Source organism: Anopheles arabiensis, chromosome 3, assembly GCF_016920715.1.
Source record: "Anopheles arabiensis isolate DONGOLA chromosome 3, AaraD3, whole genome shotgun sequence".
Lineage (NCBI taxonomy): Eukaryota > Metazoa > Arthropoda > Insecta > Diptera > Culicidae > Anopheles > Anopheles arabiensis.
Genome location: NC_053518.1, coordinates 6,145,407 through 6,158,391, shown reverse-complemented (window position 1 = coordinate 6,158,391; position 12,985 = coordinate 6,145,407). Strand labels below are relative to the sequence as shown.

General features: G+C 53.3%; 1 protein-coding gene across 6 annotated transcripts in view; it reads left to right on the top strand.

Annotated features, from left to right (window-relative positions):
• The window catches only part of LOC120904887 (mucin-5AC), a 64,048-nt gene that overhangs the window by 43,371 nt on the left and 7,692 nt on the right, over positions 1 to 12,985 (top strand). For 2 of the 6 annotated variants that reach the window (XM_040315348.1, XM_040315347.1), the window contains exons 3-12: positions 283 to 615; positions 1,500 to 1,762; positions 4,605 to 4,775; positions 5,765 to 7,398; positions 7,968 to 8,972; positions 9,225 to 9,356; positions 9,427 to 10,274; positions 10,339 to 10,555; positions 10,618 to 11,040; positions 11,101 to 11,278. In XM_040315348.1, coding sequence (XP_040171282.1) covers positions 283 to 615; positions 1,500 to 1,762; positions 4,605 to 4,775; positions 5,765 to 7,398; positions 7,968 to 8,972; positions 9,225 to 9,356; positions 9,427 to 10,274; positions 10,339 to 10,555; positions 10,618 to 11,040; positions 11,101 to 11,278 — 5,204 coding nt within the window. Of the gene's footprint in view, positions 1 to 282; positions 616 to 1,499; positions 1,763 to 3,818; positions 4,090 to 4,604; positions 4,776 to 5,426; positions 5,691 to 5,764; positions 7,399 to 7,967; positions 8,973 to 9,224; positions 9,357 to 9,426; positions 10,275 to 10,338; positions 10,556 to 10,617; positions 11,041 to 11,100; positions 11,279 to 12,985 lie in introns of those variants that run through there. The other 4 variants (XM_040315349.1, XM_040315351.1, XM_040315352.1 and 1 more) reach the window with 4 other exon arrangements.

Here is a 12,985-nt window from a genome sequence, read left to right as displayed (position 1 = left end):
TAACGAAGCGACAGCCGACGGTGCTGCCATCTAGATGTGAAACGGTGGAACTGCACGCGATGCGATTCGAACGCACGAACCCGGCCCGCGGTTGGCCTTCGAATCTTCGATTGGGACATCGTCCCGGGGAGGATGTGATTAAGTAAAAATGTCGTTCCGTTGTCGTTCTGTTGTCGTTATGTCCCTTTCCTTAATTCTTCTTCCATATGGCGTCTTGCTTCATTCCACTCGCATTCTGAGGTGTGTCTTTTCTGTTCTTCTTCTGGCTGATGGTTCTTTCAGATGGTTTCACAGAACCTGTCCACACCGGACGGAACGCAGCACACGCAGCGGAAGCAGATGGAGATCCTGCAGGCCCGCACGTCCGCCGGCTCGCTGCAAGTGGTCCGCGCCCAAACCGTCCAAACGACCTCGTCCCGCTGGTCCTCCTCGACGGTGCACTCAACCACCACGAGCACCGAGCAAACGACGGGCAGCAGCGGCAGCGTTGGCGCCATCACCGGACCCACCGCTGCTGGTTCGCCCCTCGCAACGAACGGCTTCTCGAGCCATCATCTCCTATCTTCCTTCCACCGTCCGCTGTCCTCTGGCACTACCAGCAGCAGTAGACTCTTGGTAAGTAAAAGGGTTGGGAATCAAGTGCTCCTTTTAAACATTCATTCATGCGCGATCGCGTGACGGTCGTCGCTTTGCAGGGAGCGCGCGCCCGGGAATGGGTAAATATTTTCTCTGATCAAGTTGCACGACGAGCTTGTTCTGACTTGTGTGTGCAGAGACGACGCTTGTTGTCTGTAGAAATTCCGATGTACACACGCGCATTGCGAACGAACCAATGTGAAGATCAGGAAGTTTTGTTGCGTTTTGAAGTTCAAGCTGAAATGGATACAAATGTCAATGGTTCGATGTAACGAGGAAATAGGCGCCAGTTTTTACACAAGGTCTTGTGCATGCTCTGTACATCTGAAACTCTCGGATCAGAAATTACCACCATTAAACCACAATCGATTAATCGGTCCACGATTGACATTTATTTGGGGTGTCCCCCGGGTAGATCAAACGCGACCCGCTGATAGGTTTGCATTTTCTGGGGTTTGATTTATTGTCCACCTGGGTTTTGTTGATCGGCCCACACACGTGCGCGCATTGGACGACATCAAAACTGTGTCCGAAGCACGAAAGGAAAAGTAGAAGAAAAAAAACAGGCTATGACATTGACATTTGCCCCAAGATGGGCAGACTAGCCGAAAAAGCTGAAATCCGGGGCGCAAGCTATACGCAGCATTGGCGAAGTGCAAAACCTGCTGCGCCTGAAGACTGCAAATACACTACGTACACCTACGAGGTGAAGCAATTTCACTGCAGTCCCTCTGGGTCTTAGCAGACATCAAAACATCAGGAAATTCGATCCTTGATCGGCATCTGTAAAGATGTTTGACACTAGCTCACTAAATCATCATAAAGATTGACGTTCTTCTCCTGTCTTCTCCATCTCCGCACAGACTGTAGGATCTAGTCGATCCAATGCACCACAGACGACACCACTCGGCGGATCTGCGTTCGTCAGCACGGCCACGAAACCATTCCCAAGGTTTTCCTCCAGCCCAACGTCCGCGGGCAGCAGCTTCGTCAACACCAGCGGACCACTCCGGTACGGCCGGCAGCTGTATGCAGTCGATGCGGATGCGCATGACGATCGTGGCTCCTACCACCACACTGCTACCAACCAGCAGCCCCTTCATACCGTTGCCGTTGAACAGGACAGGTAAGAGCGCTTGCCCGCGCGGGCGCGTGTAGGCTATAAGATTTCTATTCAAAGACACGCCAAGCAATCATTGGCAGTGGGATGAGAGAGGCTTTAAGAGGGAGGTGGGTATAATGATCGCGTTTATTGGTTTAAGATCGAGCGAGCGAGGGTTTGCCAAATTCCACCACAAGCGCTTGCAATCTTGGAATGTCTGTCGATATGTTGGTTTTTTTTATTCTTTTCTTTGCGTGATAGTTGCCGTCTACGCCATGACATCTTTCGGAGACTTTCAATCGGTTAACGATTCGGTACGATTTATGGTTGCAGGCTGACTGCGTCTGAAAAGCTGAAGCTGTAGCTGTAGGAATGGTCCAAAACTGACCGCCTCATAATGTATTGTTTCTCACATTGTAGAATTTGCATTCGATCAGAAATACAACTTTTCGACCAAATCCGTGGACACGCGGGACTCTGAAATGCCCTGAATATCCACGCGGGGTTGCGCGGGGATTGTACACAAATCTAGTTGTGTACTACTTCACTCCATAAATCAGGTACCACACAAAAGTGAACGGGTCTGCGAGTGCTTGACAATGTGCGGTTTGTCGATCGTTCTGCTCGAAAAAAAAGGAGAACCAGCGCCCGGGAATCAGCACCATTTCGTCCGTCCGGCCAAAGAATGTAGGCGCGGACAGAGGGGGCGATACACTGCTTTTACCATTTGAGTAGAAATGCCATCACCACTGGCACTGCTACACCTCGCCAGTCTCCCGTGGGCCAGGAATCTTGGCGTTCTTCAGCGTTGGGGACGGACGCGTCCAGCGAGAGACCGGATTGATACACGTAGAGAGTTCGTTATGTCATCGCCAGGGGTACGCCTACGGAATTTCTTTTCGCCGTTTCAATGCTGGCCAACCGCGCGCGATCGCGTGTAGGACCTATAAAGCTATAAAACGCGCCTCTAACACGGGCATTCATGCAACGTACGGCTTGGGAAAGGGATACTTGTGCAATCGGAGGGCGGCATGGCAGGAAGGAAGAAGGAACTCGGGAAAGCGGGGAGAGAAATGACACTATCCAACGCAAAACGTTTGCCGAAAATGCTTAATGCAATGCTGTGTAGGCTCCAAAACAAAAAAAAACGAGAACAACTGGCTCGGTCCATTGGAGTACGATTTGTCCAGAAAAGTAAACGAAACAAAACCAAAAAAAAGGTGGACAGATTAATGAAAAAACATGACCAATCCAAGCCGCGGCGCGCTTTGGTCGGCACAAAAGCGTGAGGCCATCGAGAGTTGGGTACACTACACACTTCATTAAAATACAATAAACGTTCGCGGATCCCGGGCACAACAACCCAGAATTGACAGTTTCGTTTTGATTTTTGGTTTCGGTTTCGGCCAAAGCGGTTCCCGATGCCGATTCCGGCGTGTGTGTGTGAGTGTGTGGTATATGTGGCTACCGATTTCGGTTAATGATCGGTGTTTTACTATAAAGCGTGCTAAACGTGGTTAGCCTCGGTGACAATGTGTGCTGCTGCCAACGGGCCGGGGCAGACGGGAATCCCTAACTTTTTTGGGGGCCTCCTACGACTTTTGGCTTTGGCATGAGGCGGGGAGGGGGTGTGGTGTTTGGGTTGGTTAGGTTTGGTGAACCTTATCATGGCAGACACGGTGGCGTGCCACGAACTGTGTGACAGCTGGCGTTGGACTTTGGAGCTGTGAGAGATCCTCAAATCTTCGAAAAATTTTGAGAGATTTTGCGAAATTGGGAAACAGATTCTAACGGGCATAGAAATTGTTGCGAGTCTATTTGAGCAGCTATTGATCGGTGTTTGCAAACTCTCTACCCCTTCCTCTCTCGCTCCCCCATCCGATCGAAGTTCTCTTCTTCTCCATGCGTCATGATTCACCACCGATCACGGGTGACGACGATGACGACGACGACGACGACGACGACGAACCAGACGTTTGCCGCGCATGATTTTCGTACGTGGGTTTTCGGTAGGCTGGGCCACGGAACCGAACCACCGTCCCTGGGAGGAAAGACCCCCAAAGCGTCCGGATCCCGCACGTGCGCACGTCATTCTTTGAACGTCGATCGTTGGATCAACGTCGTGCGTCGTCGGCTCGGAACTCTGAGAATTGGTGTTTCCATTCCCTAGTGACCGCAAAGTGTTGTTTAAAGAAGCTCCAAGTGCTGCCCCTCCGATTAAACTCATCCGGCAGACGCAATTCTGTCTGGATTGATGTTGTCCCGTGTTTGCAGTGTGTGTTGATAGTGTGAAAGCTTTGTGAAAAGCGAAACCAAACGCATCCGGAAGGTATTTAGACAGAAAAAATAAGGTGAGCCTGTGTGTTTGGTTTCCCATTTGCGTTACGCTATCGAATGATCTTAAAATTGAATTATCATAAATCGTAAATGTGCGTCAGCAGTGGCGGTTTGTGCATGCAGTTGTGCTGCTGGTGGACGGTGTTCGGTCGTGTGGGCGCGCTCGCCGTGTTTGCGTGTCGTACCGGAACCAATGCGCGCAGGAGTGGCTCGTGTGCGCAATTGCACATCAGCGCAAACACGCTCCGGAGAGGTGCGCGCGCGCGCTGTGAATGACAGCAGCTTTCGGCCTACACGAAACTTCGATTAAGATCTGTGTGGTGGCAAGGAAGAAAGACAATTAAAACTCACCTACTCACCCAGAGTAGGTTGCTCAATGCGCAACACTCCCGAACGCCGGCGGGGACTTTTCGATCTATGCTAAAGGGTGTCAATGCTGCAAATTTAATCACCTCTTTCTCTCTCTCTCTTTGGTTCTTTTTCTCCTGCCTTCTCCTCCTGGGTACTTCCGGTTGCATCCTGTGAGCAGCAGCATAAACGGCAATAGCGTACCGCTGGCCCGCGGCAAGAGCATCTCGATCGAGGACCTTTCGACCGAGCGTGACGAGAGCAACTTCGATGACGACGTCGAACCCACGCAGTGGAAGCGAGTGAGCAAAATACGGCGATCATTACAGTTTCCAAGGAAAACCACCCCGAGGTAAGTTGGAAGCGAACGCCAATCTGTGTATGTGTGGGGGGGAAGGTACGCTGGTACGATCATTTCTGGTACTGACGCGTGTCTTGGGAATTGCTCTTATTAATAACCCTATTTCGTACCTACTTTGGGGAGAGTAATTTAGTTTTAGTTTACTTGTTTTTTTGGGAGGGGAGGGAGAACGATCCCACAAAACCGGAATCCGGAGCAACGAGACAGTTTTGACTCACCACGCTTCCCGAGCCCCAGAAGGAGTTGGTGATTTCATCGATCGCTCGTTTTTGTTTTGCATATATGCGGGTTTTGCTCTTTTTATTAGCTCGTTCTTTTTGGTGCATTGGAATTTGGGGAATATCTCACTACACTTCGGGCGTTTCGGCTGCATTTTTCTTGCACCATCTGCACAGGATTCGCTTCCGGTTTGTGGTGCTCCATGGTGGTGCAGTGCTAAAAATAACAGCACACAGCACAAACCCGATGACGAAGAGTTAGCCACTTGAAATTCAAATCAGCCAGAACGGATCCAGAGTGGGGGGGAGCAGTGCGTTGTGCGGACCTGACGGCCCTGGGATACTGGCTGGGCATATGATGTATGATTCAATCGCGACCGATCACCGACGCCCGAAGCTCGCCGAAGTGGCTCGCCTCGTGTACTAGAGTACGTGTTGATGATGCAAAACCGAACAGCAAGCGACAGCAACGGCAGCGAAAAAGTGCTTGCAACATTTGCACATCATTAAATGAGGCAGGTTATAGACACGGGTACGACAGTAGGTGATCTTGTGAACACAGAAATATGCGTAGGATGGTCCAGTTTGCATTGGACGACGGGCGCGAGCTCTGGTACAGCGTGTGAAACCGTCCGATCCATGTACATTCTTGAAGTGTTAGAGTAGCATTACTTTCGGGTGCAATGAGGTTAGGCTTTGGGTGTAGGAAGCGCGTAGTGGTTCTATTCTAATGCGTCTCCTTCATCTCCTCTCCCCGCACAGAACCAACACACGCCCGATCGACCTGCCCGAGAACTCCGTCAGCGTGTCGCGCATCTGTCAGGAGCTCGAGAACGGCCGCCGTCTCAACACGGCCATGCGCAACAACCACATCGACTTTGTGGCGCTGGACAACATCCTGAAGAGCGTTGCGGATCAGCCCTGCACGGCCGCGACCACACCGCCCCACAGCAATCCGCCCCACAGCAAATCGCCCCCGAAAGCGTCCTTCCTGACGGCGGAATCGCTGCGCGAAATACGCGGCCGCCTGCGCCGGCTCAGCAACGAGTCGCTGTACCGTGACGACATGAGCCCGGCCGATGACGCTTCCGGGCAGACGGTGGCGAGCGATCGACCCAGCCCCGCTGACGAGGGTGGCGTAACGATCACCGAGGTGGAAACGCGGCTCGGTCAGCTCGAGACGAGCAGCTCGTCCGACTCAAACTATCGCAGCAGCAGTTTGCAGACGAGCAAGAAGCCAGCGCCAGACACAACCGTGCTGGCGCCGGACGATTGGCATTCGCGCCGTAAATCGTACGGGTTTGAGCGGATGAGCCAACAGCCGCTTGGCAGCGGGTTTGCCATGGCCAAGATGGACTCGTCGACGGACAGTGGCATTGGACGGTCGTCGGATCTGAGCTCGAGCTGGTCGAGTGCCGCTACCGAGAGTGGTCAGGGTGCGGGCGGTTCCTACCATCATCAGCGGGCGACGATCGTGACGCTTGGCGAACGATCACAGCTGAAGGAGAAGCAAGCGACGAACCCGGCGATGGTGATCAAAATCACTAGCAAGCCGGTTGACAGCACCAGCGACACGTTTGCAGTTCCATCCTTGGAACCAACGGACGAGGAACCGAAACGACACTCGATCGCGGTCGACGAGACGAGCTACGTGCGGGACAGCTTGCGCACCATGTTCGAGCGCAAGTCGTCGGTGCACGTGAACGGATTCAGCCACACGCTCATCGACGATCTGAGCCGCAACAAGAAGCGGGTCGAGTTCTGCAAGACGGAGGTACACTTTACGGCCGACTCTGGCCGGGTGAACATCGTCGAGACGGATGAGAAGCCACCGCCAACGAACAACTTCCGCCGGCGACGACGCTCATCCGGCGGTTCGTCCTACATGGTGTCGAACCTGGACGGTGATGCGGACAGTGTCAACGCGACGGATGAATCGAAACTGGTGGGCCCCTCGACGGAGAGTGTAGTGATCGAGCAGGAGACTGCGCCGGTCGTTACCACCACCATCGGGGGAATGGGTCGTACGGCACCGGAACCAACGCCCCGGAAGTACGTTCCATCGGCCACCGTCACCGTGTCGGATGAAAGCGATGGCCACTCGACGGATGAGATATCGCTGCGCAGCATTCTGAAAAACAAACCCGTCAAACCGAAACCGTACGTGCTGGGCGAGAATCTGGACAGCAACGAGGCGTTGTGGGGTGTGAAGCTGAAGCCGGTGGTAGCAGGAGGAGCGACGGTCGAGCAGAGCCAGCCCAGACTGCTGAGTGTGGAGATGGGAACGGAGTCGAAAAGTTCGTCGCCCATTGCCGCTGGCAGCGGCTACTCGACGAGGATTAACCTGACGAAGGAACCGGCGGGGCCCAGCTCCTGGAGTGGCAGCAATTCCACAGGTAAGCTTCGATCGGCCGCAGCAATACTTGGTGCTTACGAGAGTTACGAGTGGCATTTTGTAAAGCTTTTACCACATGTTTAACCGATGTACAACTCATCCTAACTATTCGAAAAGGGTCCATATTCGGTGTGCTGTACAGCGTTTGCCAAAACAAGCATAGCAAGAATGTGTGCGAGGTTGTACTAGTCTGTATCATTTTCCTACACAAAAAAAGATGTAAATTACCGGTCCAAGGTTGCTTTCCACCATTGCCAAAAGCACTCAGAATTGGAGCTTTAGTTTGTTAAGCCTGAACAGTTTGCCTTTATATTAGCCCTACCTTCCGTTTTTCTTCTTCTTTCTTCCTTCTCATTGTAATGCTCTGACCCCTTCTCCGCGCTGTACATTATCATACAACCGCCAACCACCAAACCACACACTCTCAAACAACCACCCATACGCAACAATGCTCTCCATCCCCTTCTATCCTAACCACCGTTTACGATGCACATCCAACCCTCTCCAAACAAACAACACCACCATTAATGCACCGCTGTATCATCACCACGAACGACCTGGGCGCACAAGTAGACAAAGCGATCCTTCACAGTGCGACGAACGGGCACGAGTCGGCTGCGGCGAAATCAACCACCAAGATCCTGATCGACATGACGTCAGCGGGCGAAGAGAAAGGACCGGCGGCGGCGGCGGGCGACGAGCTAAAGTCAACCTCGCTGATCATGCGCACCATGCGTGCCGCGACCAAGCTCGACGAAGCGCTGAAGAGTCTGCAAGCTTTCCGGCGCGACTCGCTGGGAGAGAGCGGAACGCCAACGGGGCTGTATCAGAGAGGTGGAGTCGACATTGCCAGCCCGAAAGTGCGTCGCCATTCCGCATTCTGTCAGCTGAATGGAGCTGCTGGTGTGAGTCAGCACAACAGCAGCAGCAGTACGATCAGCAGCCACTCGATCGCCAAGTCTAGCAGTGCCAGCAGTATCTACGCCGACTACCCGAAGCTGAGGACGTCCGGGAAGTATGCGTCCTCGCTCGATGGAGACTCGCTGGAGCGTGATGCCACGGCGTACGGAGTGTCACGGTACACTTCCGTGCTGCCATCGACAGCTACGACGGCAGCATCCCGACGTATCCTAACGAGTGAATCGCGGCTGTCCGATTTTGAGGCTTATATAAGCAAAAACACGGCCTCGGTAAGGCGTTCCAGCACGGCGGACGATGTGGATCGACTGGTGAGCAGTAAACCGATCGCCGCACCGAGACTGAAGAAGCTCCAAGGCTCAACCGTGCTTAGTCAGCAGTTGTCGCAGCTGCGGCGACTGTACGATGCGGCCGAACTGTACGATAGTGACAGTGATAGCGCGAAGGCGGACGAGGAGGTGAAGCTGTATCTGGGTAATCTGGCCGACGCATCATCGTCGACGTCTTCGTTTGGGCAGGCAACGGAACTGTCCGGTAGCTGGAGTCGCATCAAAGCGAAACGAAACATTCAGAAGTTCAACGGTAGTAGCCTTTCGACGGTGACGGCTGCACGCGACGAACCTAAGGATACGGCCTTCTCGGTGAACTCGTCTGCAGGTAAGTGAATGCCCGGGTCATTGCACTCTCTCTCTCTCACGTGTTGATGCTTGCCCAAGTTTGTCCATACGTTTGTTGCGCACTCACTCACGCACATTTCCTCCCCTTAATCTAATTGGGCTATACACAGTCCCCTGTGCCCCTTGACTGATCCGATACTAATCTGAAGCAGCTGGCCTTGAAAAGACGATTGCTAACATGGTAGGAGCTTGCAAATGATGAGCTTGCTTTACTCTCTTCAATATGTTGCAGAGTTTGATGTTGTGAAACCCTCGGCCCTGATCAGCCGCCAGCCGGCCAAACCTTCCGCTGTGATGTCGATTGAGCTGAAGAGCCCAACGCCCGTCAAGAAACTGCCGCCACCTTCTCACACCTCTAGTCCAGGTATGGGGAGTCGCCTTTACTATGCCGTTGGTGTGCGGCTTTACTTTAATTCGTCCGTCTTCTTTCCCAGACACTTCTACGACAAAGATAACAACGACACTGAACGATGAATCGACGGCTGCTAGCACGCAGCAGCAATCACCGAAGTTCCGACGTTACATTCCGACCACGGCCACCAGCGCCACCACGCCCGGTGCCGTGCGTAACGAGGAACGCGCCTCGCTCCGGCTGTCGTCCGGTGCGCGGCAACTGCGCGAGAATGAACTGTCATTTTTCGGCGTCAACCCGAACAAGCAGCAGTCGTCCAGCCCGGCGGGCCCCACCGGCAAACCGCCAACGACTTCGACGACGACCCCGAACTCACCCTTTCAGCGATCGGCCACACTAACGTCCTCCTTTATTAGACGCTCTGGTACCCACATCTCTGGTACATCGTCGACGACGACCACTACGGGGTCTGGCGATAGTGCCACATCCAAGACGTCCCTTTGGCAGCTAACCAACGATAAGCCGGATCTGTTACGGCACGGTCAGCAAGCAGCTGCAGCAGTAGAACAACCGAAGAGTCAGGCTGTAGCAGCTCCACGACCAGCTGTGATACGCACTGGATCTTCCTCCGTTGCTACCAGCAATAGTGTGAGCGTAAACAGCAGCAGTAGCAGTGTGACAACGTCCACGCTTTCATCGGCCGATGGTAGTCCCCACTACGAGAACTTGTCCCACTTTGCCCTGAAACCGAAGGCAGCACAGCGCTCCGTGGGTTCCTCTCCTTCGGCTGGAGAGTTGTTGGTGCAGCAGCAGACGGCGAAGGTTGCAGAGAGCGAGAAACCGGCTGCAGCATACGACCGGAAGAAGGATTTGGAGCGGGATGAACGCATCTTGGAAGAGCTTACCCGTGCCGCGGATGAGATATTGAATGTAAGTGAAAAGGGGAATAGAACGAACCAATATGCTGAAATTGAATTACCTTGCCGTCTTGTAGGTTGTGAACAACATGTCGAACGGTGAAAGTATGGAGAGCATTCTGAGTGAGTTGAACGACGGTGAGGCACATCATCGACGACTCTCAACCGGTGGCTGTACGCTTGGCACTATCCGTGAGTGCTCAACGACGAACAAGATCATGAAGTCACGGGGCGTTCAAGTTTCCAAAAACATTGACGACAGCCTCAAGCGTCACCATCAGCGGCAATCGAGATGTGAGTAGGCTCTTCTAGAGGAAGATTGGAAAGCATATTAATGATCTTCGTCCGCTTTGCAGTGTCATCAGCTTCTTCGAACGAAAGCATCGGACGCCGCCCGGAGGGTAACTTTACGCGCAGTGTCTCGCTACGCGGTCCTTCAACTGCATCCACGACCGCCGGTGATAGTCTTTCCAGTCGCTCCGGATCTAGCCGTCGAAGCCGCGCCCCAATGGCGACCGAAACCCGGCGTCTGGTGCGCATGTGCAGCAAGGAAAAGCTACAATCAAACGCTAGCTCCTCGGAAGATCTTCCCAGCACTACTGCGGTAGAGCCACCGCGTAGACCTCGCCGGACGCGCTACCACTCGAAGGAAACGAAGGACCCGGAACGCACCAGTAGCACCAGCAACGGTCACGGCACCAGAGTGAGCTCCTCCACCCGGTCCCATCGTAGCGAGCGATCAAGCGGATCAGTTCGAACTGTCAGCTCCAGGCATCAGGGTAGGTCTGAGGAGCATTGGGTCTGGAGATCTGCTATTAACTTCCCCGGTATCTTCCCAGGACAAAGTGCAACTCCAACCACTGGACACACTGCCCAGACAGCGGTAAGCGCAAGTGTGTCGAGCCACCATTCGCTACACTCCGCCTCGTGTCCATCGTCCCGCGGGCTCAAGTCATCGGCCACTAACGGGCACCACCAGCACCATCATTCGCAGCTGGCCTCCGCCACCACCACAACGTACGTATTGCAATCGTTCATGCTGGTGCCGCCGCCCCGGCGCAAACGACGCCAGCAGCTCCAGCAGCACCCGACCAAGGTGGCCAAGGTGGTGCGGCGCCAGTCGTCCCGCCTATCGCGCCACTCGCGGGAAGCAAAGCTGGCAAACCCGGTGCGCCGTCGCCGCCGCCGGCTTGAGCAGTGCATCTGTTCCTAAACAAAAAAAAACACCCCGCGCAGCAAGCTTTTGACCATTTGCGGCGGTTGGTCGCGCGTGTGCCTCGCTTATTTCATTTGGCCGCTGTTTGCGTATGCGTATGTGCTTGTGTGTGTGTATTTGGAGTTAGGTGTGTACATAACAGCGCGCGCGCGGGCCGAACACTCGGCTATAGGTGAATTTGCATACTTTTGTCATATATCTACCTTTTTCCCCCTTTCTTTCTTCCGTTGATCCTGGTGCGGATGTTAACTGCCTGCCTTATCTTACTGATTCGAAGTTAATCTCTTTCGGCTAATCTTTGGACGATGATCATCCGCTTTCGAAGATGTTTTTAACACTTAGGAACTAACCGCTGTGCTTTTAATGCTTAAATTTGCTTTCTGTGAGGTCCTATCCTCAAGGTTTTGGGAATTAATTCCAGCTAGGTGTACATGTCTGAAGACTAAAAAAGTCTTACTTACTGAAGAGGACCTCACACCATTCTGTGATCTTCAAGCTGTTAAAGTGGGTTCAAGAACTCATCCATGTTCCAGACTCATGTGCCCTCTATTGACGTGGATGATTTGAGCGGTGTTGTTGTTGTTGATGATGTAGACTTTTGGCAGGAAACATCAAACATCGAGCAAATAACTTTGCTATATAGCTTGAAGATGATCGTAGATGATGAACCGATCATCTACTGATCCTCATCAATACGCTATAACCTCCGCATCGTCATCAAGATTCGATTTTCGCTGATTCGTGTGCCTTCTGGCGTTACTCTTGATTGCGCAAACGCGTAGGGGCGCACGAGTCTCAACTTTAGCCCACCCGCTCAGCCACCGTTCAGCGAACATCCGCGATCGAAGATCGCACCAGATGATCGTTGATAGCAAAATCCCCGTCCAACTACTTATCAGCCTTCCAGAAGGGCTGATGGCGCATTACAACACACGATCGTTCGTAGCCTGCCAGTACCGAGAAAGTGAATCTGCGTTGAACCTATTCCAGCTGCAAAAAAGGGGTTATCGGCGCCCTGTTCTGGGCGGCGCCGTCTCAATCATCACACCTTCACACCGCTCTACCACTGCAACCACGGGTTGCAAAGTTTACAAATTGATTCCGTACAGACAGACAGACAGCTATGTATGTAGGATTACCCCCGTGCCTATCGGGTATCGTTCGCAGAAGGTCAATTGTGCGGAACGGGACGCATTCACCGCACTGGAATCGCATTAGGGGCTAGTACTAGGGAACGCAGTGCGAACGCATCTCAACGCACGTGCTGTGGCAGTGATCGCAACCGGGGCGGAGGACCGTTACAAAGGTTTCGCGGCCATGCGAACGCACTCACTTGACCGCGTGGGACCGGAACGAAAGCGTTAGATTCTAGAAGGACGCACTATCATCCCCACCTCGCGCTTATCGCGGGCAAGTGTGTGTGTGTGTGTGTATGTGTCTAGTGCATTGACAATGCGTTCTAATGCGTTCAGAGTCGGGGCGCCCGCCGTAGAGCACGCGCGACAAAA